Source organism: Hyaena hyaena, unplaced genomic scaffold (assembly GCF_003009895.1).
Source record: "Hyaena hyaena isolate Hyena2069 unplaced genomic scaffold, ASM300989v1 scaffold_968, whole genome shotgun sequence".
In the NCBI taxonomy this organism is placed as follows: Eukaryota; Metazoa; Chordata; class Mammalia; order Carnivora; family Hyaenidae; genus Hyaena; species Hyaena hyaena.
In genome coordinates, this window is record NW_024081602.1 from 27084 (window position 1) to 50525 (window position 23442).

At 49.8% G+C, this 23442-nt stretch overlaps 1 protein-coding gene across 2 annotated transcripts; it reads left to right on the forward strand.

Annotated features, from left to right (window-relative positions):
- The first annotated feature begins 105 nt into the window (after positions 1-105).
- Positions 106-20845, forward strand: ALDH9A1 (aldehyde dehydrogenase 9 family member A1). 2 transcript variants are annotated; one of them, XM_039221251.1, is made up of 12 exons: positions 106-326; positions 2463-2608; positions 8140-8269; positions 9419-9553; positions 11082-11278; positions 11930-12070; positions 13963-14151; positions 14366-14453; positions 16794-16935; positions 19294-19406; positions 20113-20239; positions 20535-20845. In XM_039221251.1, the coding sequence occupies exons 1-11, from the start codon at positions 146-148 to the stop codon at positions 20205-20207; spliced, it is 1557 nt and encodes a 518-aa protein (XP_039077182.1). In that variant the 5' UTR covers positions 106-145; the 3' UTR covers positions 20208-20239; positions 20535-20845. The 2 variants fall into 2 exon arrangements, with proteins under 2 accessions (XP_039077182.1, XP_039077181.1); XM_039221250.1 differs by having other exon boundaries at positions 20113-20845.
- Positions 20846-23442: the final 2597 nt, after the last annotated feature.

The following is a 23442-nucleotide window of genomic DNA, read 5'->3' on the forward strand; positions in this document are numbered from 1 at the left end:
CCACACGCCGCCCCGCCCCCACACGCCGCTCGCCCTGCCTCCCGCGCCCCGCCCCCCACGCCGCCCCGCCCCCCCACGCCGCTCGCTCTGCCACCCCGCCCCCCACGCCGCCCTAAACTTTGACTCCTGCGCCGCGCCCGTCTGCATGATTTTCCGAGCGGGCCTGGCAGCCTTCTTGCCTCTTGTCCGCACTCTTCGGCCTGGTGCTGTGGCGGCCATGAGCACTGGCACTTTCGTTGCGAGGCAGCCTTTCAATTACCGTGGCGGGGCCCGCGTGGAACCGGCGGACGCCTCCGGCACCGAGAAGGCGTTCGAGCCCGCAACGGGTAACGGAAAGGCCACCGGGTGGCGGGAGTCCGGGGGGTCGTGGCAGGGGGCCAGGGGACCGTGGCAGGGAGGGACGGGGTGGGGGGGAGCGGCAGGGGGCCGGAGGGGGGAGTCGTGGCGGGGCCGGTGAGGGTTGGCGCCTCCCGGTCCCACTCGTGGACGGACGTGTTCTACTGCCCCGAACCTTCATGTAGTGCTTTCTGCAAACGTTTGCTGTGACAGGTGAGTGACAGTGTGGAAAATAGAGTTGTCTGTGCAGGCAGCTAAGGACTCCGTGCAAACGCGAACGCATCTGCACAGGGACAGGAAGGGGTGGGTGTGTGACGCTGTGCCTCTGTTAATTATTTTTTTTGATTTAAAAATTTTTAATCATATTTGAGAGATAGAGACCAGAGCAGAAGCAAGGGAGGGGAAGAGACAGAGGGAAACACAGAATCCGAAGCAGGCTCCAGGCTCTGAGCTGTCAGCAAAGAGCCCCACTTGGGGCTTGAACCCACGAACTGTGAGATCCATGGCCCCAGCTCCCAGCCGAAGTCAGACGCTTAACTGGCCTGAGCCACCCAGCTGCTCCAGGACTAAATTTTTATTTTATTTATTTTGAGAGAAAGCAAATGGGTGAGGAGCAGAGAGGAAGAGAGAACCCCAAGCAGGCTCCCTGGTGTCAGCGTGGAGCCGGACATGGGGCTTGAACTTACAAACCCTGAGATGATGCCCTGAGCTGTCATCTCAGACCAAGACCAGCTGTCAACAGGTGCCTTTACTTAACGTTTAAAGTTAGAACTACCATAGTGCCTTCAGCCAAGCACTGAAGAGGATTAGGATTTCTTGAAGGACGCAGGTGAGGAGCTTGACGAGGTGGTTCTCATGAGCGTGAGTGACAACTGTGTTTCCATCTCCTAGCGTTAAAATGCTTGTGTGGCTGCAACAGAATTGGAACAGGGAGGGGCACCTGGGTGGCTCAGGTGGTTAAGCGGCTGACTTTGGCTCGGGTCATGATCTCACCGTTCATGTCCGGCTCTGGGCTGACAGCTCAGAGACTGGAGCCTGCTTCAGATTCTGTGTGTCTCTCTGCCCCTCCCCTGATCTCTCTCTCTCTCAAAAATAAATATTAAAACAAACAAAACGAATTGGGGAAGGGTGGAAAAAAAGCCCTGCTTCAAGTTCCCAAGCACAGTGCTGGGCCCTGGATTTGCTCTGAGATTTCTGAAGATCACACAGCTAATGAGGAAGAGGTTTTTGGTTGATGTGTTTTGCTGCGCTTTATGGAATATTCGTGGGGCAAAAGATGTAAATGTTTTGTGCAAACCAGAATGGCGGGTAGCCAGAGACAAAACTGGATTGCAAAGGGCTGCAGAATTTAGGATCCGTTAATCCCCCTAAACCACAGAGCAGCTGTAACCTTGTCTGAGCAGGAAGGAGCCACATGGCTCATCAGACCCTCCTGGGGGAACCGGCCTCTCTACCCCTACCCCCGCAGCTACACAGGAAAAAGAAAATTTGCTGTGTTTTAATTACCTACAATGTGTGTAAACCGGAGCCACTGCCTTTACCAACTAGCTGTTTTGCCCCAAGATAGGAAATGACCTTTGTGTAAGAGGAAAGACTGGACTTTGCTATACTTGGGAAAAAATTATTTCTTGCGTTTATGGTTCGGATTTCCTGATACAGCTGTTTGGTATTCAGCAAGTATCAGCAGTATGGTAATGACTTCTACAGGAAGTGGAGCAGAGATCTCAACTGAGAGTTCATAACCCCAGAAACTGAGTGCTGTTAGCTTTGATTTCACAAGACTCCTGAGCTTATCAACCATTGCGAAGGAGAGCTGCAAAATCGAGGAGGACAGGGGTTCTTAACCCGGATGGGGGTCAGGCTACGCTCCGGGCAAGGGGCCTAGTCTCCCTCTAATTCTGTGATCTGGTGAAGTACGTTTTCCTGGAGAGGAGCCTGCCCCTTTTATCAGATTCTTCACGGTCAGTCACCTCAAAATAGAAGGAAGAACTGTTGGCATGCGGGTCGGTCATTAAATCAGACCGCACTTCACAGGAAGGAGGTCACTTAAGGGAATCTGGAGACAAGGTGCTGTAAGTGCGAGGCAGCACTGGTGGGAAACACTGACTTCCCCGTCTCTCTTGTAGGTCGAGTGATCGCTACGTTCACGTGCTCGGGAGAAAAGGAAGTAGACTTGGCTGTCAAGGATGCAAAGGCTGCTTTTAAAATATGGAGTCAGAAATCTGGCCTGGAGCGCTGCCGAGTGCTTTTGGAGGCTGCCAGGATGATAAGGGTATGTTTTCACTTTTGCCTCTTGCAGAACCAGCCCCTTGCGTCACTCTGAGGCTTCTTTGTGCTGATTTGCAGTTAGACTTTGATGTTCTGTTTGGTTAGGCCTTTTTCTTATGACATGGAAACACGTTTTCTTTTTCTCTCTCTCTCTCTCTTTTTTTTTTTTTTCATTGAGAGAGAGGGCACAAGTGAGAGAGGTGGGGCTCACCAGAAGTGGGGCTCCTGTTCCCTGGAAGGGGCTCGAACTCACAAACAGAGATCATGACCTGAGCTAAAGCCAGATGCTTGATCACCAAAGCCACCCGGGAGCCAAGGAAAAACCTTTTCGTTTGATCGCCTGTGTGCATATACAGGACATGCTTTCTTTGATTAATTGCCTTCTGGATGTTGGCTCTCTGTGACCTCTCCCTTGGTAGGTTGCTTTCTCTTTGTTATAATGTGTCTTTTGCAGCTTGTCTCCTTCTCTCTCTCTTTTTTTTTTTTTTAATTTTTATTTATTTCTAGAAGAGAGAGAGAGAGCATGAGCAGGGGAGGGTCAGAGAGAGAGGGAGACACAGACTCTGAAACAGGCTCCAGGCTCTGAGCTGGCAGTCAGCACAGAGCCCGACGTGGGGCTTGAACCCACGAACCGCGAGATCATGACCTAAGCGAAAGTCGGACGCTTAACCGACCAAGCCACCCAGGCGCCCTGTCTCCTTCTCTTTTTAACTCTGTACTGGTTTCTTGCTTACTTTTTCCTCTGGTGACTCTTAAGTTTTCTTTTTCAGATGCATTTCCTACCTTAATTGCCTGGGAAGATTTCATAGATGTATATATATTCCCGTCTTTCGCTCCCTCCCTCCCTCTTTCTCTTTCTCACTCTCTCTCTCTCTTTTCCAATTTTAGAGCATGGGACAGGGTGCCTGGGTGGCTCAGTCAGTTAAGCGTCTAACTTTGGCTCAGGTCATGATCTCATGGTTCATGGGTTTGAGCCCCGTGTCGGGCTCTGTGCTGACAGCTCAGAGCCTGGAGGCTGTTTCGGATTCTGTGTCTCCTTCTCTCTCTGACCCTCCCCTGTTCATGCTGTCTCTCTATCTCTCAGAAATAAATAAAACATTAAAAAATGCTCTGTCTCTGTCTCAAAAATAGATAAAAAACAAAAAAAATTTTAAAAGCAAAAGGACTTAGGTGCTTATTACAGAAAATTAGAAAATTCAGAAGGATGTAGACCAAAATACAAATCGTGGTTATCTCCAAGTTGTAGAACTCTGATGATTTTTTGTTCTCATGAGTGTGTTAAGTCGGAAACTGCAATTCCAAAGCATTTGTATATCTAAGTGAATTTCCAGAACCATTGGCTCAGTTGTGATCATGTGACTCACGGTGTCCTGTACGACTCGTATTGCAAGACACATCTGGTTTATCAAGTTAGAGTTTATTGGAGATGTTTGCTTGTCGTGCGGAACAATCGTAGAACAAATTACTCACCATCCAAGGCTTTACTGTACTTTGTTTTAGGAAATTAAGAAGAGGGTGTGTGTGTGGGGTGCGGTGGGGGGAGAGGATGGAAGACATGAGCATAGCCAGGTTAGAGGAAGAGCCGGGTTATCACTCACAGTCAAATGCAGCAGCTAGAGCAGTGTCTTAGCACTAGTTTTCTGCACCACAACCGCGGCGGGGAAATAGAGGGATGCAGACGTTACCCTCTTGGATGCAGTGGGCTGCCCCACAGGACGGGAACCCTGAAGTTATGAGTCTCCGTTTATACAGTAGCCGCTCTCACGTTGTGCGTGCTCTTCTCTGCAGCGAGAGAGATTACTCTTTATTAAACAGAGATCCAGGGTTAAGGTGTTACTGGGCTTATTTCCCTGGAAAATAAGCAGATTTCCCCAAAAAGGGTAAGCAGAGAACTTTCTATCTCATCTCTCCAGGCACCTCTATCCTTAGGGAAACACTGTGTCTGTTTTCATTGGCTTTTGCTTCTCCGTCATCGTGCTAAGGTCCTTTACTCAGAAAATCTGGGCCACACAAAGATGTCAGAATGTTCCTGGAGAATTTTCTCCCAACTAAGTATTTTTCCCTATTATTAAAAAATTAATTTGGGGGCGTCAGGGTGGCTCAGTCGAGCAATCCAACTCTTGATCTTGGCTCAAGTCATGATCTCTTAGTTTGTAGGTTCAAGCCCGCCTTGGGCTCTTCTTGGAGCCTGCTTGGAATTCTGTCTGTCCCTCTCTTCCTCCCTCCCTCTCTCTCTCAAAACAAATAAAATCTTAAGTATTTTAAATTAGACCAAAAGTGATAAAGCAGGTAATTTATTATTTTAGTTTTTCACTTTGTCTTAGCACGTAAACATTTAAGGTTGTTGTGTCCTCCGAAGAATTGACCCCCAGGGCAACTGGGTGGCTTGGTAGGTTAAGCGTTTGACTTTGGCTCAGGTCATGATCTCATGGTTGGTGGGTTTGAGCCCTGCATTGGGCTCTGCGTAGACAGCCCAGAGCCTGGAGCCTGCTTGGGATTCTGGGTCTCTCTCTCTCTCTGCCCCTCCCCTGCTCATACTCTGTCTCTCCCTCTCTTAAAAATAAACAAAAAAAGAATTGGCCCCTTTATCATTATTAAATGACTTTTTAAAAAAATAATAATATCTAACAATATTCTTTTGCTCTGAAATGGACTCTGTTTGATATTAATTTTCTTTTCCTTTTAACCTCTCCCCATTTCCATTAACATCTATGTATTCCTGTGTTAGTAAAAAATATATTTCTGTCTTTCTGTACAGCTCCTGTTGGATGCTCATGCCCTATACCTGCCTTTACCCCAAATTATCCTGTCCCTGAAGAGATCCACCCTCTGATCATAACCCATAATCATAACCTTCAGTTGTTTATTAGTTTTTCTCTTCCTTTTTTAAAAATCTTTTTACTTTTTTTTTTTTTATATTTTTATTTATTTCTAGGAGAGAGAGAGAGAGAGAGAGAGAGAGACAGTGTGAGCAGGGGAGGGTCAGAGAGAGAGGGAGACACAGACTCTGAAATAGGCTCCAGGCTCTGAGCTGGCAGTCAGCACAGAGCCCGACGCGGGGCTCGAACCCACGAACCGTGAGATCATGACCTAAGCGAAAGTCGGACGCTTAACCCACTAAGCCACCCAGGAGCCCCACTTTTTACTTTTTTAAAATTTATTTTGAGAGAGTGTGTGGCTGGGGAGGGGGAGAGAAGGGGGAGAGAGAATCCCAAGCAGGCCCTGCACTGTCAGTTCCTGATGTGGGGCTCGAACTCCTGAACCGTGAGATCATGCCCTCGGCTGAAATCGAGTCAGACACTTAGGTGCCACCCAGGTGCCCCAAGGTAAAAATATTTTCTATTTACCCACATTTTTACCATTTCTAGTGCTCTTCATTCCTTTCTGTGGGTTCAGATTCCCATCTGGAGTCCTGTTTTTTTCTGCATGAAGAAATTTCCTTAGCATTCCTTGTAGTGCAGTTTTGCTAGTGATGTTCTTTTGGCTCTTGTGAGTCTAAAAGTCTTCATTTTGCTTACTTTTGGAAGAATTGTAGGTATATAATTCTAGGTGTATATTCTGTGTAGATAATTCTATATTTTTGGGTTTTTGTTTTTTAGCTTTTTAAGTTAGGAAGTTCTAACTAAACTTCTGCTCCCTCGTCTAGCAGGGCCTCCAATTACACACAGCCTGGGTGGCTTGAAGCGGTCTCATAATCACTGATGCTGTTTGGGTTTTTCCTGTTTGTTTTTCCAATGTGTTTTAAATTTGTATATTTTCCAGTGTTACCAGTACTTTCGTTTAGAACTTACTAACTAGAGGGGCGCCTGGGTGGCTTAGTCAGTTAAGCGTCCGACTTTCGCTTAGGTCATGATCTCGCGGTTCGTGGGTTCGAGCCCTGCGTCGGGCTCTGTGCTGACTGCCAGCTCAGAGCCTGGAGCCTGTTTCAGAGAGTCTGTGACTCCCTCTCTCTCTGACCCTCACCTGCTCACGCTGTCTCTCTCTCACTCTCTCTCCTAGAAATAAATAAAACATTAAAAAAAAAAAAAAAAAAAGAACTTACTAACTACAGAAAACCTATTTGGTTCACATAAATTGCAGTGTCAGGCCTGCCCAGAGTATCTCCTGATCTTAGCTAGCGTGCACTGGGCGGGACACCATAGAAAGTGTGGGCAGAGGGCTCAAGTGTGCTTTGAAAGTGTGCTGAGGAGGGAAAACACTCAGTGGTCACAACAACCTGCTGGTGTTGGGCCCCCGTGGAATCAGACGTTGTCTGTGTCCAAGAGCACAGGGTCGGGGCTAATTTATTTAGAACTTGGCAGCTTCCTGTTTTAGAAATAAGTTTCGTAAAGGCAGAGAATGGATCTATACCTTTTTTCTTAATAATGCAGGTAGAATGACCCTGTCAAAAGTCTTTATTCCTCAGGTCTTTGTAGCAATATGACATGTTCAGATTTCACTGTCAAGGCTTCCCTTTCCTGTATTTCCTACTGATTTCTATATTCCTGCTTCCTCCTTTCTGATGTGTGTACTGTCAATACATGCTTGTGATAATTTCAGTCACCATTCCACTTGCTTCTGGTCTGGCTCACCGCTTACCTGTTTTAATAAGACAGTGCTACACCTTGTCATTTGTTTGATTCACCTTTTATGTGTGTGCACATACTCCCCCTCTTGTTTATTTTACATCGGGTCCATAATAGCAAATGTCTATTTCTTACATGCTCCATTCATTCAGTTCTTTCATCTTTGGGATGAAGAAAGGGGTAATTGAGCTTTTCTCCTGAGGTCAGTTTCCCAAACCTTTCCAGCCGTCCCTGGACCATCTCCAGCATCTCTCAGTCATGCATGCTACAACAGGAACAGTATTTTATAAGAGAATTAATGAGTACTGACCGTTACAAAATGATTATCATGGGGCGCCTGGGTGGCTCAGTCGATTTGTGCGTCTCACTTCACTTCAGGTCATGATCTCGCGGTTTGTGAGTTTGAGCCCCGCATTGGGTTCTGTGCTGACAGCTCAGAGCCTGGAGCCTGCTTCCAATTCTGTGTCTCCCCCCTGCCCCCCGCTTGCACATGCTCTCTCGAAAATAAACATTGGAAAAAAAGAAAATAATTATGTTGTGATTTTCACATGCTGCATGTCTTTGGGTGAATTAAAGCCGTGTGTGTATATCACCTCTCACCTGCCACTTGTGTGTTTAGCTGTCGTGTGTCATCGACTATTGTAGTAGTGATTGTCTACACATGCAAATGTGTATATGCACATATATACATATTTATACATGTACACATATATAATATTCGCTTCTCAAACTGTTCCTTTTCTAATTGATCTGAAAACAAGATATTGCTCTTCAGTCTGTGACGATTAACTTGAGGGGGGAATAGGGCTGCTGCTTAGCAGTAAGCTTTCTCTTCCAGACATAACGGCACCACTCCTTCTAAAGTGCAAGCCACTTGCGTTTTTAAAAATTGGGCAATGTACTCTGAGTGTTGAGTATGTTGGGGTGTATGGCAGTGCGTCTGAAGTCTAGTCTTCGGTCCTACCCAAAGGAACGGAGGGATGAAATCGCCACCATGGAGACCATCAACAATGGCAAGTCCATCTTCGAGGCCCGCTGGGACGTGGACACTTCCTGGCAGTGCCTGGAGTACTTCGCAGGCTTGGCTGCATCCATGGCTGGTAAGCCCCGGCCTGGCCTTCCGGGGGCAGCCGACAGGGAGGCAGAAGCAGGTCCTAGTGGTGAAAGCGGGAGGTTTGGGGCATGACACAGACCCGGGGTAAAATCCTGGGCTTCCCACTCTCTGCATGGATGGCGCTGAGAATTCCTTTACCTTTCCTTGTTGAAACTGGAGATGGTAATCCCTGTGTTCTGGGGTTATCATAAGGATTAAATGAGAGAATCTATGGGAAGCACTTAGCATGGTATCTGAGCTTCTGGCCAAGTTTTTGAAAAACCAAGAGTCGGTCAGTGTTACCACGTTTACTAGTTCTGCCTCGTTAGCAAAAGACTTTCTTGATTCTTAGTGAAGTTTACAGTAGCTGGTGCTGAACGATGTCACAGGACCAGGAGGGCCGTGCGGAGCCAGAAGTCGCACGTGTGGGTCCTGCTATGGAGCCGCCTCTTATTTCCATCATTACCACCTTTTAAAAAATTTTTAATGTTCATTTTTTTTTAATTCTTTTTTTTTTTTTAAGTTTTTTACTTATTTCTAGGAGAGAGAGAGACAGCATGAACAGGGGAGGGTCAGAGAGAGAGGGAGTCACAGACTGAAACAGGCTCCAGGCTCTGAGCTGGCAGTCAGCACAGAGCCCGACGCGGGGCTCGAACCCACGAACCACGAGATCATGACCTAAGCGAAAGTCGGACGCTTAACCGACTAAGCCACCCAGGCGCCCCTTAATGTTCATTTTTGAGAGAGACAGAGAGCGAGTGGTGGAGGGACAGAGAGAGAGGGAGACGCAGAATCGGAAGCAGGCTCCAGGCCGTCAGCACAGAGCCTGACGTGGAGCTTGAACCCATGAACCGCAAGATCATGACCTGAGCTGAAGTCTGACATGCAGCCGATGGAGCCACCCACGCGCCCCCCACTCCAATCTCACTTTAAGTTGTTATCTGTTAGATGCTCTCAGGTTTTAGAGAACTAAGTTGAGCGGACATGGGTTTGGAGGATGGATAGGATTCCTCATTGGAGTGACTGCGCAGAGGCTGTTGCCCGCCTGTTGAGATGAACGGAAGAGGCCGCGGGGTGGAGCACAGCTGAGCACGGCCGTTGGGTGGAGTCTGGGGAAAAGCAGTCCTGCGCCCTGATGCCTCTGCTCTCCTCTTAGGTGAGCACATCCAGCTCCCAGGCGGGTCCTTCGGCTACACCAGACGAGAACCGCTGGGCGTATGCGTGGGAATAGGCGCGTGGAACTACCCCTTCCAGATTGCCTGCTGGAAGTCCGCCCCGGCGCTAGCGTGCGGTAAGCGTGAGCCATTCTTCACCCGTGAGCCCTCCCTTCTCTCCCTCCACCTGTTCGTGCACGCACACGCTCATTCGCACACTCACGCTGCACATCAGAAGGGGCCTGCGTTGGGGCACCTGAGCCCTAGAGGACCTGCGTCCCCTCCTGCCCTGCCTCGTCCGGGCTTCCAGGGCACGTTACGCATGTGGATTGCGTCCATGTCATTCCCACTTTTACTTATCGTATTTATTTCTGTGATGGACAGGAAGAGCATTCATTTTGGTCCTGGAGGTCTTCTGTTTGACCGTGGGATTGATTTAGATTTGTGCCACGTACAAGTTCTCTTACTTTCTGGACAAAGGGGTTGAAACGCCCCTGTGCGTAGGAAGAAGCACGTGGTAGTGTGACTTAAGCAGAAGATACACATCCTCCTTCATTTGTCTTTTTTTTTTTTTCTTCTAAATGTTTTATTTATTTCTGAGAGAGAAACAGACAGTGTGAGCAGGGGAGGGTCAGAGAGAGAGGGAGACACAGAATCTGAAGTAGGTTCCAGACTCTGAGCTGTCAGCACAGAGCCCGATGCGGGCTTGAACCACAAACCGTGAGCTCATGACCTGAGCTGAAGTTGGACACTCAACCCACTGAGCCACCCAGGCGCCCCCTCCTTCATTTGTGTCTTAAGAGAGATGATAAGGCTGGCATCAGAGAGAGTGGCCAGCTGGCTTAGAAGGGTTTTTCATATGGAGAAAACTGAAGTTTTTCATACTGTTCAAAGATGAATCGATGGGAAAAGAGGATTTATTATAGCTTAGAAAAATACAAGGTTTAAAAAAGCATTCCTAAAAAAAAATATTACTCTTAGGACATTGTGTTGAAATTGCAGCTTTTCTCATATTGCCCCATGGTTTGCTTTTGCACTTTGTCGTGTGAGCTCGAGCATCTGTGAGACAGGGGGCCCCAGCTAACCACTGGCTTTGGAAACTACCAACATATTAACCTCTCTGGCCTTCAGTTTCAAGTTTTAAAGATTTAAAAAAATTTTTTTTATTTATTTCTGAGAGAAAGAGAGAAAGCATGAGCAGGGGAGGGGCAGAGAGAGAGGGAGACACAGAATCTGAAGCAGGCCCCAGGCTGTGAGCTGTCAGCATAGAGCCCAACACGGGGCTTGAACCCACAAACCGTGAGATCATGACCTGAGCTGAAGTTGGACGCTTAACTGACTGAGCCACCCAGGCGCCCCTTAAAGATTTTCTTTTTAAGTTTATTTATTTTTGAGAGAGCACATATGGGAGCAGAGGAGAGGCAGAGAGAGGGAGGGAGAATATCAAGTAAGCTCTGAGCTGTCAGCACAGAGCCTGATGTGGGGCTCAATCCCACGAACTGTGAGCTCGTGACCTGAGCTGAAACCGAGAGCCAGACGCTCGACCGACTGAGCCCCCCAGGCGCCCGTGGAGTTGATCTTGCCTCGTCCTCCGGTCCCATCCTTCCCTCAGGGGACCACCAGTGTTAGAAACATCTTTTGTGCTTGTGTCTTGGGTTTGTGCAGGTAACGCCATGGTCTTTAAACCCTCTCCCTTCACACCGCTGTCGGTGCTGCTGCTGGCTGAGATCTACACGGCGGCCGGCGTGCCCCCGGGGCTCTTCAACGTGGTGCAAGGAGGGGCCGCCACGGGCCAGTTTCTGTGTCTGCATCGTGATGTGGCCAAAGTGTCCTTCACCGGGAGCGTGCCCACTGGCTCGAAGGTGAACATGAAGCCAGTTTCGGTTCACACAAATGGCAGTGCCGGGCCCACACAGAGTATCTGTCGGGGGCTTGTCTTCTGACCTGACCCGGCTTGAGCTGGGAGGGGGGCCGCAGGGATCAGGGGCAAGATCTGATGCGTACTTCGAAGGTGTGAGGCGGGGAGGGACGTACGGTGGGACGGCTAGGACTGCCGACGAGTGGGTGCCGCGGGGACGGAAGCCCTCGCCTGCGCCCGCGTCTGTGTCTGAGTGCACGGGGTCTGGGCTGCCACTGCGTCTCTGGTGTCTTAGTCACCGTAGAGGCCACCCCAGAAGGAAGGGTATTTGCTCAGTTTATTTCAGATGTATGGTTTTGACCTTAATTGGTAGCCTTGACCACAGCCACAGTATTAGAAGAGTTTCTGCCCGTGACTCGTGAATGAACAGTATTTTCACAATGAATCTCCTCTTCAGGATGTCAGCTGCAGCCCTGTGATCCTCTTCAGTATTCTGGAAAAGACTGTTCTAAACAGATGAAGGACAGAGTCCTTGGCAGAATCAGGGTTGTGGTCCCGTGTAGTTGAGGCTGCCCGGAGGCCCGGGTTCTGGCTGGCCTCGCCTGCGCTTCTCTGTGCATTAAGCTTCTGCCTGTGTTTGTCCTTGTTCTTTAAGATCATGGAGATGTCCGCTAAAGGAATCAAGCCCGTTACCTTGGAGCTGGGAGGCAAATCTCCCCTGATCATCTTCTCCGACTGCGACCTGGAGAATGCCGTGAAGGGAGCGCTGATGGCCAACTTCCTCACGCAAGGCGAGGTGCGCACCTGTCTGTGGCCAAGGGGCAGAAGGAGCCTCCCTCCTTCACGTACCAGCATGTTTTGAAGCTCTCTGTTTTGAAATAATTGCAGATTGCCAGAAACGTGGCACAGAGTTGAGCCTTGAGCCACGTTTCTCAGATGTTAACATTTTATCACGTTTCCTTTATCATTCTGCTTATCTCTACATACCTGTGCTGGTTCTGTTTTCCCAAACGGTTTGAAAGTGCAGATACGAGACTCCTCACTTCTGCGGCCCTCTGTGCATTTCCTAGAAACGAGTGCGCGCTCTTACATAAGCACAGCGCACTAAGTAAGATCAGTCACCTTATGTAGACTGTTCTCAGTCCGCAGCCCCTGGTCACATGTCATTCATTGGCCAGTCATCCTTTTAGTAAAAAAAAACAAGCCCCACACCATCTCTTTTCTCTGGTCTAAAACGTGGTTCAGGGAGGTGTGTTGCATTTAGTTGTTGTTGTTTGCCGAATCTCCTTTAGTCTGGAACAGTTAGCTCTTCGGTTCTTATCTTTCCAGGACCTTGACATTTTGGGGGACTAGAAGGTGTTTATTTTGTAGAATGTTGTCTGGTGTTTCCTTTTGATTAGATTTAGATGATGCATCTTGGGCGAAAGCCACCACAAAAGTGGTGCTGTGTCCCCCTCGGGGCGGTTGGCTTTGCTGAGGGCGGGTCTTCCTGGGAGGTTCCCATGTCCTCTGTGGAGGCAGGGACAGAGGTCTCTGCACCCCCCAAGCTCTCCCCTGCTCGCCTGAGCACGCTTTGGTGATTTCTGCTGGAGACCTTTTCCATTATGGTGGTCCCCAAATGGTCATTTTCCAATTCTGTTATTCTTTCTACATTTGTTCCTTCTCTCTACTGTAAGAAAGAACTTCTCCCTTCTCTCATCTTGTGTGTGTGTGTGTGTGTGTGTGTGTGTGTGTGTGTGTGTGTTTGTGTGTGTGTCCCCACTCATTTAACATTATGGACCATGAATTCTTTCTTCGTTCTGTGGATTACAGTCCATTACTATCATTATTTCTTTGGATGCTCAAAAGATTGCAGATCTGGCTGGCGGCAGCCCCTTTCTGTGACCTTTTGATAGGTCTTCATTACTCCATGAGCACCAGTACTTGGCTGTATTTTCGGACGTCGGTATCTACAGTTCTGATGGAGCGGCAATAGTATTTATGCTCCTGTCTAAGGCAGGGTCTGAACAGTCACGATTGATTTGCGATTGTAGAGCCAGACATGGACTGTGAAACGCGTCAGGTTTTTATTAGGCACATGCCCTTAGTTCTTTGTCTGTTTTCACCCTTCCTCCCCTCCTGCTCTTAAAAATACATCGCCCCTTTCAGCCGCTGACAGGGGGCCGTAGGAGAGGTCTTGTGGCCTGTGGATCTGTGAACGGCATTAAGGAAATGTAGGCAGACAAAAAGACCTAACTTTATCTCAAAGGGCAGGCAGGTGTTTCTTGATGCTAGGGTGTATGTCCCTAACTACACGTGGGTCCTGTTCAGTTTGGGGATAATTTTTAGAGATGGAACTAACCTTTTGAAAAGGTCTGCTGTCTCCTTTTAAGTTTAACGCTGCTGGATTCTTTTTTTTTTTTTTAATATTTTTATTTATTTCTAGGAGAGAGAGAGAGAGAGAGAGCGTGAGCAGGGGAGGGTCAGAGAGAGAGGGAGTCACAGACTGAAACAGGCTCTAGGCTCTGAGCCGGCAGTCAGCACAGAGCCCGACGCGGGGCTCGAACCCACGAACCGCGAGATCATGACCTAAGCGAAAGTCGGACGCTTAACCGACTAAGCCACCCAGGCGCCCCAAATGCTGCTGGATTCTGCCCCCTTTTCCTATTTCCTTCCTTGCACGCATACAAATTCGTGTGTGTCCTTCAGGTGTGTTGTAATGGCACAAGAGTATTTGTGCAGAAGGAAATTCTCGAGAAATTTACAAAGGAAGTGGTGAAACGGACCCAGGGGATAAAAATTGGAGATCCCCTTCTGGAAGGTACAAGGATGGGCCCCCTCATCAACCGCCCACACCTGGAGCGAGTCCTAGGGTTTGTTAAGCTGGCAAAAGAGCAGGTGAGAAAAGGGGCAGAGTGGGGGGTGGGGGAGGGTGAGAATCGGTCCAACGTCCGCGCTGTGTGCACTCTTGGTCTGTGTACCTGCCTGGTCGCAAGTCCCCAGCGGTGCCCTGCTCTGCACCTGTTGTGGAGTGACTGTGCATCTGTTCAGGACTGCGCGTCACGGTTGTAAGTTCAACATCAAATGTGCCTTCTTTTTTCTTCTTGGGCAGGGCGCTACAGTGCTGTGTGGTGGAGACGCATACGTGCCCGAAGATCCCAAATTAAAGAACGGTTATTACATGAGCCCTTGCGTACTGAGTACGTCCTCTCCTTGTTAGCTTTTAAACAGTTGGAATTAAATGTCAGAAAGAAAAAGATATTTATCGAAAACGTGTAGGGTGTAAAGCAGGGGTTGGCAAGCTGGGTCCCCACTGCTCAGAGGAAGGAGTCGACATCCTCCCACACCTCCCGCGTGCCCTTCCCCGCGCACAGCCGTGTCCGTTAGTTGGGCTGAGACTTTGCCAGGTCTGCACCTGTTGTTCCTGAAGCAAGAAGCTCAAAAAAAAAAAAAAAAAAAGGAAGTGCATGCCCGATAAAAAACTAACAAATTTCGTTTCTCAAGAAAGTTGATGAAGAATATGTTTTTCTTTAACGATACGTGTCATCAATATAATAAGACCAATTTGTCAGGTGGTACGGCAATATTTTTAAAAATTATGTAATTTCATAACTTCTAGCACCTCCTTTGAGTCTTAAACATCCCCTGGTTTGGACAGTCAACTGCACGGTCCCCCCATTGTCCTCAAATCCACTTCTTTCTTCCCACCTCTGAGGTGACCACCACCCTAGGTACTGCCATTCTTGTGTGCCTTCCTCTGCCCTTTTACAGTATATGTCAGGATCCACAAATAAATGCCCATATGTCAAAACAGTGGTAGGGTAATAATAGGCTTTTAAAAACTGTATACGGGTTGCATTATGTTGGGTGATTTCTTACATCTTCCCTAGAAGATAGATTCAGCTGAGTTTTGTCCCTGAGGTAGACAGGGGGTCATTTTTTCAGCACTTGATTATCTGATGGATTTTAAACCTTTAGCCCTTGCTAAAAAAAAGATCCACTGAGGTTTGAAAGCTGTGAACCCAATGTCTATAACGTGGATTAGCTGGTAGTTATTAAGTGAACAAGAAAAGTTTACAGTAGATTTTTAAGGGAACAGAAAAGGTTAAACAACACTATGGTATTAACCCAAATCTATTAAGAAATACATAAGACAGAAGGAATAGTATGTGTCAAACTATAAAGAGTAGATTTCTCTGGTTGCCGGGATTAAAGATGATTTTTGTTATAGTTTGCACATCTCTGAATACTACAAATTTTTCACATGTGTTTTACAATTAGGAGAAAAGTTATTATTTTTTAAAGGTTATTTTGAGAGAGAAAGAGTGTGAGTGGGGGAGGGGCAGAGAGAGGGAGAGAGAGAATCCCATGCTGGCAGCACAGAGCCTGACACAGGGCTCGATCTCCCTAACCATGAGGTCATGACCTGGGCCAAAATCAAGAGTTGGACACTTAAGTAACTGAGCCACCAGGGCGCCCTCGGGACAAAATTATTCTTAAACAGACTGTGAACTTGGCAAAGACCAGGGAGTGAACTTTACTCCAGCGATTCCCAAAAGTCTGGTGGCTTGTGGCCTGTGATGTCAGTGCCACTTGGACAACTTATTAAAGAGGCAGATTCCTGGCCCCTGCTCCAGACCTCCCTGAATGTAACTCTCAAGGAGTTGGGCCTAGTGATCTGCTTTTTAATAAGCCCCCAATTCATTTTTATTCATATCAAAGTTTGAGAGGGACTCCAGAGTCTAGGTTAACTTTTAACGTGTGGGAGCTAAAGTCCAGGAAGTCTTAGGTTTCAGGCAGGAACCTTTCCTTGTAGGTCAGCTGTGACTTCATCTTTGCATCTCTGTTGACTTTCCAACACAGAATTCACTGTAGACAGAGACCTATGGGCTTCTCAACCTGAAGGAGATGATAAAATAGTTTTGGGAATGGGGCGCCCGGGTGGCTCAAGTTGGTTGAGTGACTTCAGCTCGGGTTATGATCTCACAGTTTGTGAGTTCAAGCCCCGTGTCAGGCTCTGTGCTGACAGCTCGGAGCCTGGAGCCTCATTCGGATTCAGTGTCTCCCCATCTTGTTGCCCCTCCCCCACTCATGCTCTGTCTCAAAAATAAATGTAAAAAAAAATATTTTCTGGGACTGCTGGGTAATGCATCGTCCTGAGTCCTAGTCTGGCTAACAGTTTCCCTAAAAATTGTATGCGGATCACTAGTCTTCAAGGAATTAGGACGTAATGGGCTAGCCTTACACACAATACTAAGAATTCTGAAATGTGTCTTTGAAGATAGTTCAGGTGTCCCCAACGTACAGTGTGATAACACACAGGTGCCCAGAGTACTTTTCTTCCCTTGTTATACACAGGCTCCACACCAGCTCCTGAGGGATCGTAGACTAGTCCTTGTGGACATGCCAAGAGCTGCTTTCCAGACTTCGGCTCCCGCAGAGCTGACGTTCCCAGTAGGGTTCCCGAGCTGTTCTTACTGCCGTGCATTTCTAGCGCCGTCATCCCTCCCCTGACCTGGCCTTTATTACACTGTTTGCAGCTGACTGCAGAGATGACATGACCTGTGTGAAGGAAGAGATCTTTGGACCAGTTATGTCCATTTTGTCGTTTGACACCGAAGCCGAGGTTCTGGAAAGAGCCAATGACACCACTTTTGGCCTGGCGGCTGGCGTCTTTACCAGGTATGTGGGGAAGGGCCCCTCCGGCAGCTCTGCGGGGACAGGGGCCTTCCGGAGATCTGCCCAGAGATCATTGCTCTCCTGTCCTCCCTGGGGTATACATTGTCATGAGCGTTTTCTGTTTGCTTCCGGTGAAGCCAGAAGGTGCCAGGGTAGCATGTGGTGTTGGTCCTGGCTGGCCAGAGACCTGCTGTTGAGTTTAAATTGAGCTGTAAACATTGTTGATGAAAATTCTATCCTAGTCATTCATTGGGCAGATACGTAAGGTTCTAATCTATGTAAAGCATCAGGTTGGGTGTCTCATTGAAAACGCACATGTCGGAATTTAGAAACTTGTAAGCCCTTAAACACTGGGCAGTAGTAGTCTTCAAAAACATGATTTTTAGCAGCTTTATAGTAGCTTCTAATTGGAATGTACTGTCAAATACGTAGGCAGTCTTTTGGTTGTGTATTTATGGTACTGTTTCCACTTGTAACTGCTGTAGGTAATATTGAGCTCAATATCTCTGTCCATAAACTGTAACCACAGTGACACGAGTGAGACGTGATTTGGGAGCAGAACTTCCTGCAAAATGGTGGGAGGTTGCTTGGTTATGTACAAACTTTGATTCATCTTTGGCAGCAGGAGGAAGTTTTCTCAGACTGCTTTCCACGTGGCATTGTGCTGTTTCTTTGGTGATCTACGAGGTTAAGTTTTTTCTGTAGCTTCATGGGGAGGAGGACCCAGGTGTCCCTTGGGGACCTGATGGGATGGCTTCTCTGAGCTCCGAAGAGAAGATCGAGGGGCTGCCGCCTTCTCATGTGCTTGTTTTTTAGGTAGACTTTCATTTTTAGAGTAATTTTAGGTTCACTGCAAAACTGGGTGAAAGGCACAGAGGTCTCCCATCGTCCCCCTCCCCAACCCCGTTATCCGCTTCCCCCACCAGAGCCCACGTCGGTTCTAACTAGTAAACCGACTAGGATGGACCGTAACCCCCCAAGGCCCACACCTCCGTTAGGGTTTACTTTGGAAGTTGGAGTTGTGCGTTCTGTGGATTTGGACTACGGTGCCCGCCGCTCACCATCACACGGAGTAGTTTCACTGCCCTGCGAGTCCCTTCTGCGGACCTGCTTTTTTTGGTGCGAGGAGTGAACGGGTGAAGTCACCCCAGCACAGACCGAGGCAGTCACGAGGAGGGTGACTCCGGTGTGCTGCCGCTGTTCTAACAGCATTGTAGCCCGAGTCATGCACCCTGCATCGTACCCACTTAGAGCGTACGGTTCGGTGGTGTTTCGTTCGGTGGTATTTACAGAGTGACATAACCATCACCGCAATCTGATTTTAGAGCGTAAACCTCCAGTGAACATGAGGAACATTCTCCCTCTGGCCGGGACCCCAGCACCACCAATCAATCTACATGCTATCTGTGTAGATTTGCTTCTCTTGAATATTTTCTGTAAACACGGCATCGTACAGTGCGTGACCTTCTGTGACTGGCTGCTGTTGGAGCGGCTGGCAGTGCCTGTGACGAATGTTCCGAATGTTCTGTCGTGTGGGCACGTTGTGCTCATCCACCCGCTGATGGACGTGGCCTTGTTCCTGCTGCTCTCCCACCGGGAGCACCTTATCTGAGCCTGTGTGGAAACGTTTTACTTATGCGGGTGCGCACCTAGAGGTGCCGTTGCTGGGTCACACGGTCACTCTGCGCTGTTCTCCCGTGTGGGGGTGCCGTTTCGCGTGCCCACCAGCCCCGCAGGAAGGTTCCAGCTTCCCCGAGTCTCCTGGGCGGTGCTTGTCACTGTCTGTCCCCCCGACCCCGGTGGGGGAAGCGGTGCCTCACGCGGTTCTGATCTGCGTCTCTGCACGTGTCTTTTCCCCTTTTCCTGATATCTCAGTTGTGGTACAAAAATGTTAAATTTTGACAAAGCATAATTAATATTTTTTTTTTGTCTGTTACTTTGGGTATCCTGCCCGAGAAGGCTTGGTCCAACCCAAGACTGTGAAGGTTTATTCCTGTTTTCCTGGAAGGGTTTTATGGGTTTTGTTCTGTTGGGTTAGGCCCGTGACTCATCTGAGTTAATTTTTGTACGTAGCGTAAGAAAGGGATCTCCCTTCGTTCCTTGCGGACCCCTGGGTAGCCTGTGCTTCTAGCCCTTTTCTCCCCATTGAACTGTTTGGGCCTCCTCGCTGCTGCTGCGTACTTGATAGATGCTTTCGGAGGAGACTCTGAAGCTCACGTCCTTCTGTCTGTTTTGCCTGGATGCCACAAGGTGGTAAAACACTGAAGAAGCAAGAATTTGGCAGCATCTCAAAGCGGGTAGAGCCGGCGGTCTCCCCTTCCCTGCGGAGGTGGCCGCACAGTAATAGTCTGGTCTTGGCAGGGACGTGCAGCGCGCTCACAGGGTGGTGGCCGGGCTGCAGGCCGGGATGTGCTTCATTAACAACTACAACATCAGCCCCGTGGAGCTGCCCTTCGGCGGGTACAAGAAGTCAGGTGAGGAGCTGCGGAGTGTGGGCGCGAACCCGGCCCGTAGGGATGGGGTTGTAATTCAGACCGCACACACCAGGTTCTGCAACATCTAAGTGTCGGAACCCCGTGGGCAAGCACAGGGAGTCTGGGCCTCCCTGCCCCGTGGCTCCGGTCTCTGGGAATGGGAGCCACACACCTTTTCTTTTGAATAGAGCCCCCCCGGAGACGTGTATTTTGGGGGATTGGGCCTTGCCCTTTGGAGGCAGAGCCTCCCAAAGTCTGAGGCAGGGGGATGGGAAAGGCCAAGCCCAGAATGTCATCCTTTTAATGGGTAATCTTGTAACAGATTTAATATAAGAAAGGGTTAGAAAATCTGTTGGTCGAGTTCAGTTCTAAGTGAGCACCAACTTTCAGAGGCATCCGTCAATTCCTGTAGAGGCTTTCACACTCGATGGGAAGGTCTGAATGCTTTCAGATCTCAACCCAGAATAGTCGGTACCTAAAATTAAAATTCCTGTTGTAGGAATGAGATAAGGGTTCCCCAGCCCCGAAGGCCAGTGGGTCACTTCTCCCGTGCCTCGCTCTACAGCTGACAGGCACACTTGAGGCCTTTGTCCCAAGCCCTGTCGTTCTGTGTTCTTCCCCAGAGCGGGCAGCTGTCTTCGAAGGTCACTGTGACTGTTGAGGCCACCACCGTGGTGGCTCTTCCTCCCCCTTCTCTTCCTTTCAGGGTTTGGCAGAGAGAACGGCCGTGTGACCATTGAATATTATTCACAGCTGAAGACTGTGTGCGTGGAGATGGGTGACGTGGAATCTGCTTTTTGAGACTACGCAGCGAGCCCCGTCTGAGTGTCCAGGTGTGGAACGGGGTCTGGGCCTCAAGGGCGGCCACACGGCTGCCTTCGTTTCGAACCCAGAATTGTGTCCCTCAGGATAAGAGAACAGCTCGGTGTTCTTCCTTCCTCACTTCTCAGTCTCCTTCCTGATTGAAAATGTGCATAAGTGCCTTTTCGATAATCAAGAGAGTTGTGATTTTCTCAAGGCAGATTTCCGTACACTCTTTAACACACTTCGAGAGAACAGGGAGAGGCACCAGGATTATACTTCGTCTGTGGCTTTGACCGACTGTGCTCCTTCTTCGGCTCATTTCAGAGGCCTGGTATCTGGTTGAGTTCCTGGTGGAGCAAGTAGAGCTGATTTCTGCCCCCTGACATTTTGGAGCTCTGGCCCCTTGTCATCGGTTGCATTGCGAAAGCCGACAGTCGGGATGGAAATACTAGCCAGGGTCACGTTCAAGGTGGTGCTTCGCTTGCTAGAGTAAATCCTTCGTTTCCACTCAGTGCTGATGAGGAAGCTGGCGTCCAGTCCTTGAACTGCAGCTTTCTCCCTTTTTAGATCCCAAATAGTTGTATGCTTCTGGGGCCACACTGCAATGAAATAAATCACACTGTTCATTCTTTCAACTTCGGGGCGCCTGGGGTCTCCGTTGGTTATGTGTCCAACTCTGGCTCAGGTCATGATCTCCTTTGTGAGTTTGAGCCCCACACGGGGCTCTGTGCCAACAGCTCAGAGCCTGGAGCCTGCTTCCGGTTCTGTGTCTCCCTCTCTCTCTCTCTCTCTCTCTCTCTCTCTCTGCCCCCTACCCACACCCCCGCTCCCGCTCTGTCTCTCTCAAAAATAAACATTAAAAAAATCCTTTCAGCTTCATGTTATAAAACTAAGCATATCTGAAGGTTATAGTAGTTCACAGCGTAGGGGCCAGGGTTCAGTGAGTGTGGAAGGCAGGGGGTTCGTCCTTTGTACCTAGTCCGCGAGGCCGGGCTGGACTTGCTGTGATGAATGTTCGTGGCCTGTGGGAGCTTTTAGGCTCCGTGTTCTTGGCACCCTGACAAGCAGAGGCTGGCTGGCGGAGCGTCCGGCCACGGTGACTTCTCACGCTACCGCTCTCTCTTCCTTCGAGGGAAATAGTTGGTGTCTGATAGCTGCGTTAGTCAGGGCTGTCCGGAGAAGCGGCGCCATAGACCAGAATAATGGGATAGACAGGCATGCGCAGGGGAAGATTGAGTCTAAGAATCAGCTCAGTGATTGTGGAGGCTGAGAAGGTGCAGGCTTCCCTCTGCAAGGTGCGGGCCCGGGAACGCCGGTGATGTGATTCGGCCCGAGCCTGAGGGCCCGAGGCCCCCGGAGCAGAGGGGGTCCGGCTGAGTGAGCCCTGAGGCCCAAGAACCAGGACTGCTCGTGTCCGAGGGCAGGGGGAGACGGACATCCCGGCCCGAGCAGAAACCGGATTCACCTGCTCTCCATCGTTCTGTTCCGTTTGGACCCTGAACAGATTGGGCGATGCCCGCCCGCGCTGGGGAGAGCCGTCTGCTTCACTCCCTTCACCAAAGCAGTTGCCCAAAACTTCTGCAAAGATCCTCACAGGCACACCCGGAAGTCATGTTCTACCAGCCGTCAGGGCGTCCCTCGGCCCGGTCGTGTTGCCGCCTGAAGGAACCATCACGGAGGCTAAGGTGTAGAGCTAAGGGGCGGTGCCCCTCGCCAGGCCCGCGTCCGGTTGTGTGTTGTGATGGGGAAGCCCCGTCATGTTGGAGGATGAGAACGACTCCGCAGCCTCGTGGTGGTTATTTGCACAGAGGGCTCGTCTGTGATCCGGGCCGGGCCACGCGATCTCACGGCGGGCCTCCGGCCCTGATGCCCCTTCCGCGGTAGGAGCTGCCCAGGTGAAGATGGGTTTCGGCTGTTCCTCTAGAGCGAAGACAACGGGGAAGGGGCACCGGTGTCTGAATCCTCATGTTCCTGCTGCCACAGGCTTCTCACTCAGATACCAGCCCCCATGTTCCGACGCAGAACCCGAATTGGAGAAGTCTTGGCCGCCACCAGGTTGAGGAGCAGGACTCCAAGCCACGGGGGAGGGGACTTTGATTCTTGGGTTTCCTGCTAACCTTCCCCGAGTCCTGGGACGTGAGTGCGCCATGTCCTGGCCTTCTGCTGTAGTAAATTACCACCAGCTTCGAGACTTGGAGTCCCGAGTGGTTACGCCCAGAAACCAACGTGTTGGCAGGGGCCACACTCCCCCCGGAGGCCGCAGGAGAGCATCCTTCTCCTCGCCTCGCCCAGCGTCCAGAGCGTTCCTTGCTTTGTGTGGCTCAAAGTCCCTTCCTCTCTCTCCTGGGCCAGCAGCTTAGCGTCTCTGCCTCTTTCTGCTTCCCTCTTTCAAGGTCACATGTGATGGCATTGAGAGCCTGCCAGAGCCTCCGGGGCCCTCACTCGGCTCAAGCTCCTTCCCTTAGTCACCTCTGGAGAGTCTCTTCCCACCTCAGGAGGGAACGTTCACAGATTTCCAGAATTAGGGTGGCGGGGAGCCTTACTCAGCTGCCGCACCCTGCGCCGTCCAAGCGTGTTCCAGAATGTCCCCCAGCTACGGTAGTTGGCACACTTACCAGAAGAGTAATAATAGGTACAGAACACACTTCAGCCAACACGTGACCAGGAGGCCAGGCCTTCCCCTGATTTGGAAGAAGTCACGTCTTCTAGCTAGAGTCCCCTGGGCTCGTCTTTCTCCTCTACCCTCATTTTGATTTCACTTTGGAAAGTTCTGCAGAAAGCACCCTGCTCTCTCCCTCCCCATCTAATCTTCTCTCCCAGAGGGACTCCTGTTAACACTTGGGTGCACATCTCTCCTAGAATTTTCTTGAAGGGGGTCCCTGCGGGCTCGCCCTGTGTCTGGATGACTCTGAGCTGCAGCTGGTGAGGCAGAGAGCTGCAGCTTCTCGCCCAGCGCAGGGGTCCTTCGCCCAGTCCAGGAGCTCGTCAGCCACTGGTGTGAGGATGGAGCTTTTCCCAAAATGCAGGCTCTCCTGTCCAGAAGTTTTCTACAATTCCAGAGACGCAGACTCTCAGAGCCCGAGCTGTCACGCCACTGAGCTCTTGGAAAGGACTATTTGCATAAGTGACCGGATTAGGAGGGCTGGGTTAGCCTTGCTGCTCGGTGTGGCCCAGGGACCAGCAGGGTCGGCTCCTTAGACTCAAGAATCGATGCCCGCCCCCCGTCCCAGTC

Coding starts and splice junctions, on each gene's coding strand:
- ALDH9A1 (XM_039221250.1), top strand. CDS start 146: ATGATTTTCCGAGCGGGCCTGGCAGCCTTCTTGCCTCTTGTCCGCACT. Junction 9,554..11,081: donor CGCCCCGGCGCTAGCGTGCG/GTAAGCGTGAGC, acceptor GGGTTTGTGCAG/GTAACGCCATGGTCTTTAAA. Junction 14,454..16,793: donor CATGAGCCCTTGCGTACTGA/GTACGTCCTCTC, acceptor CACTGTTTGCAG/CTGACTGCAGAGATGACATG.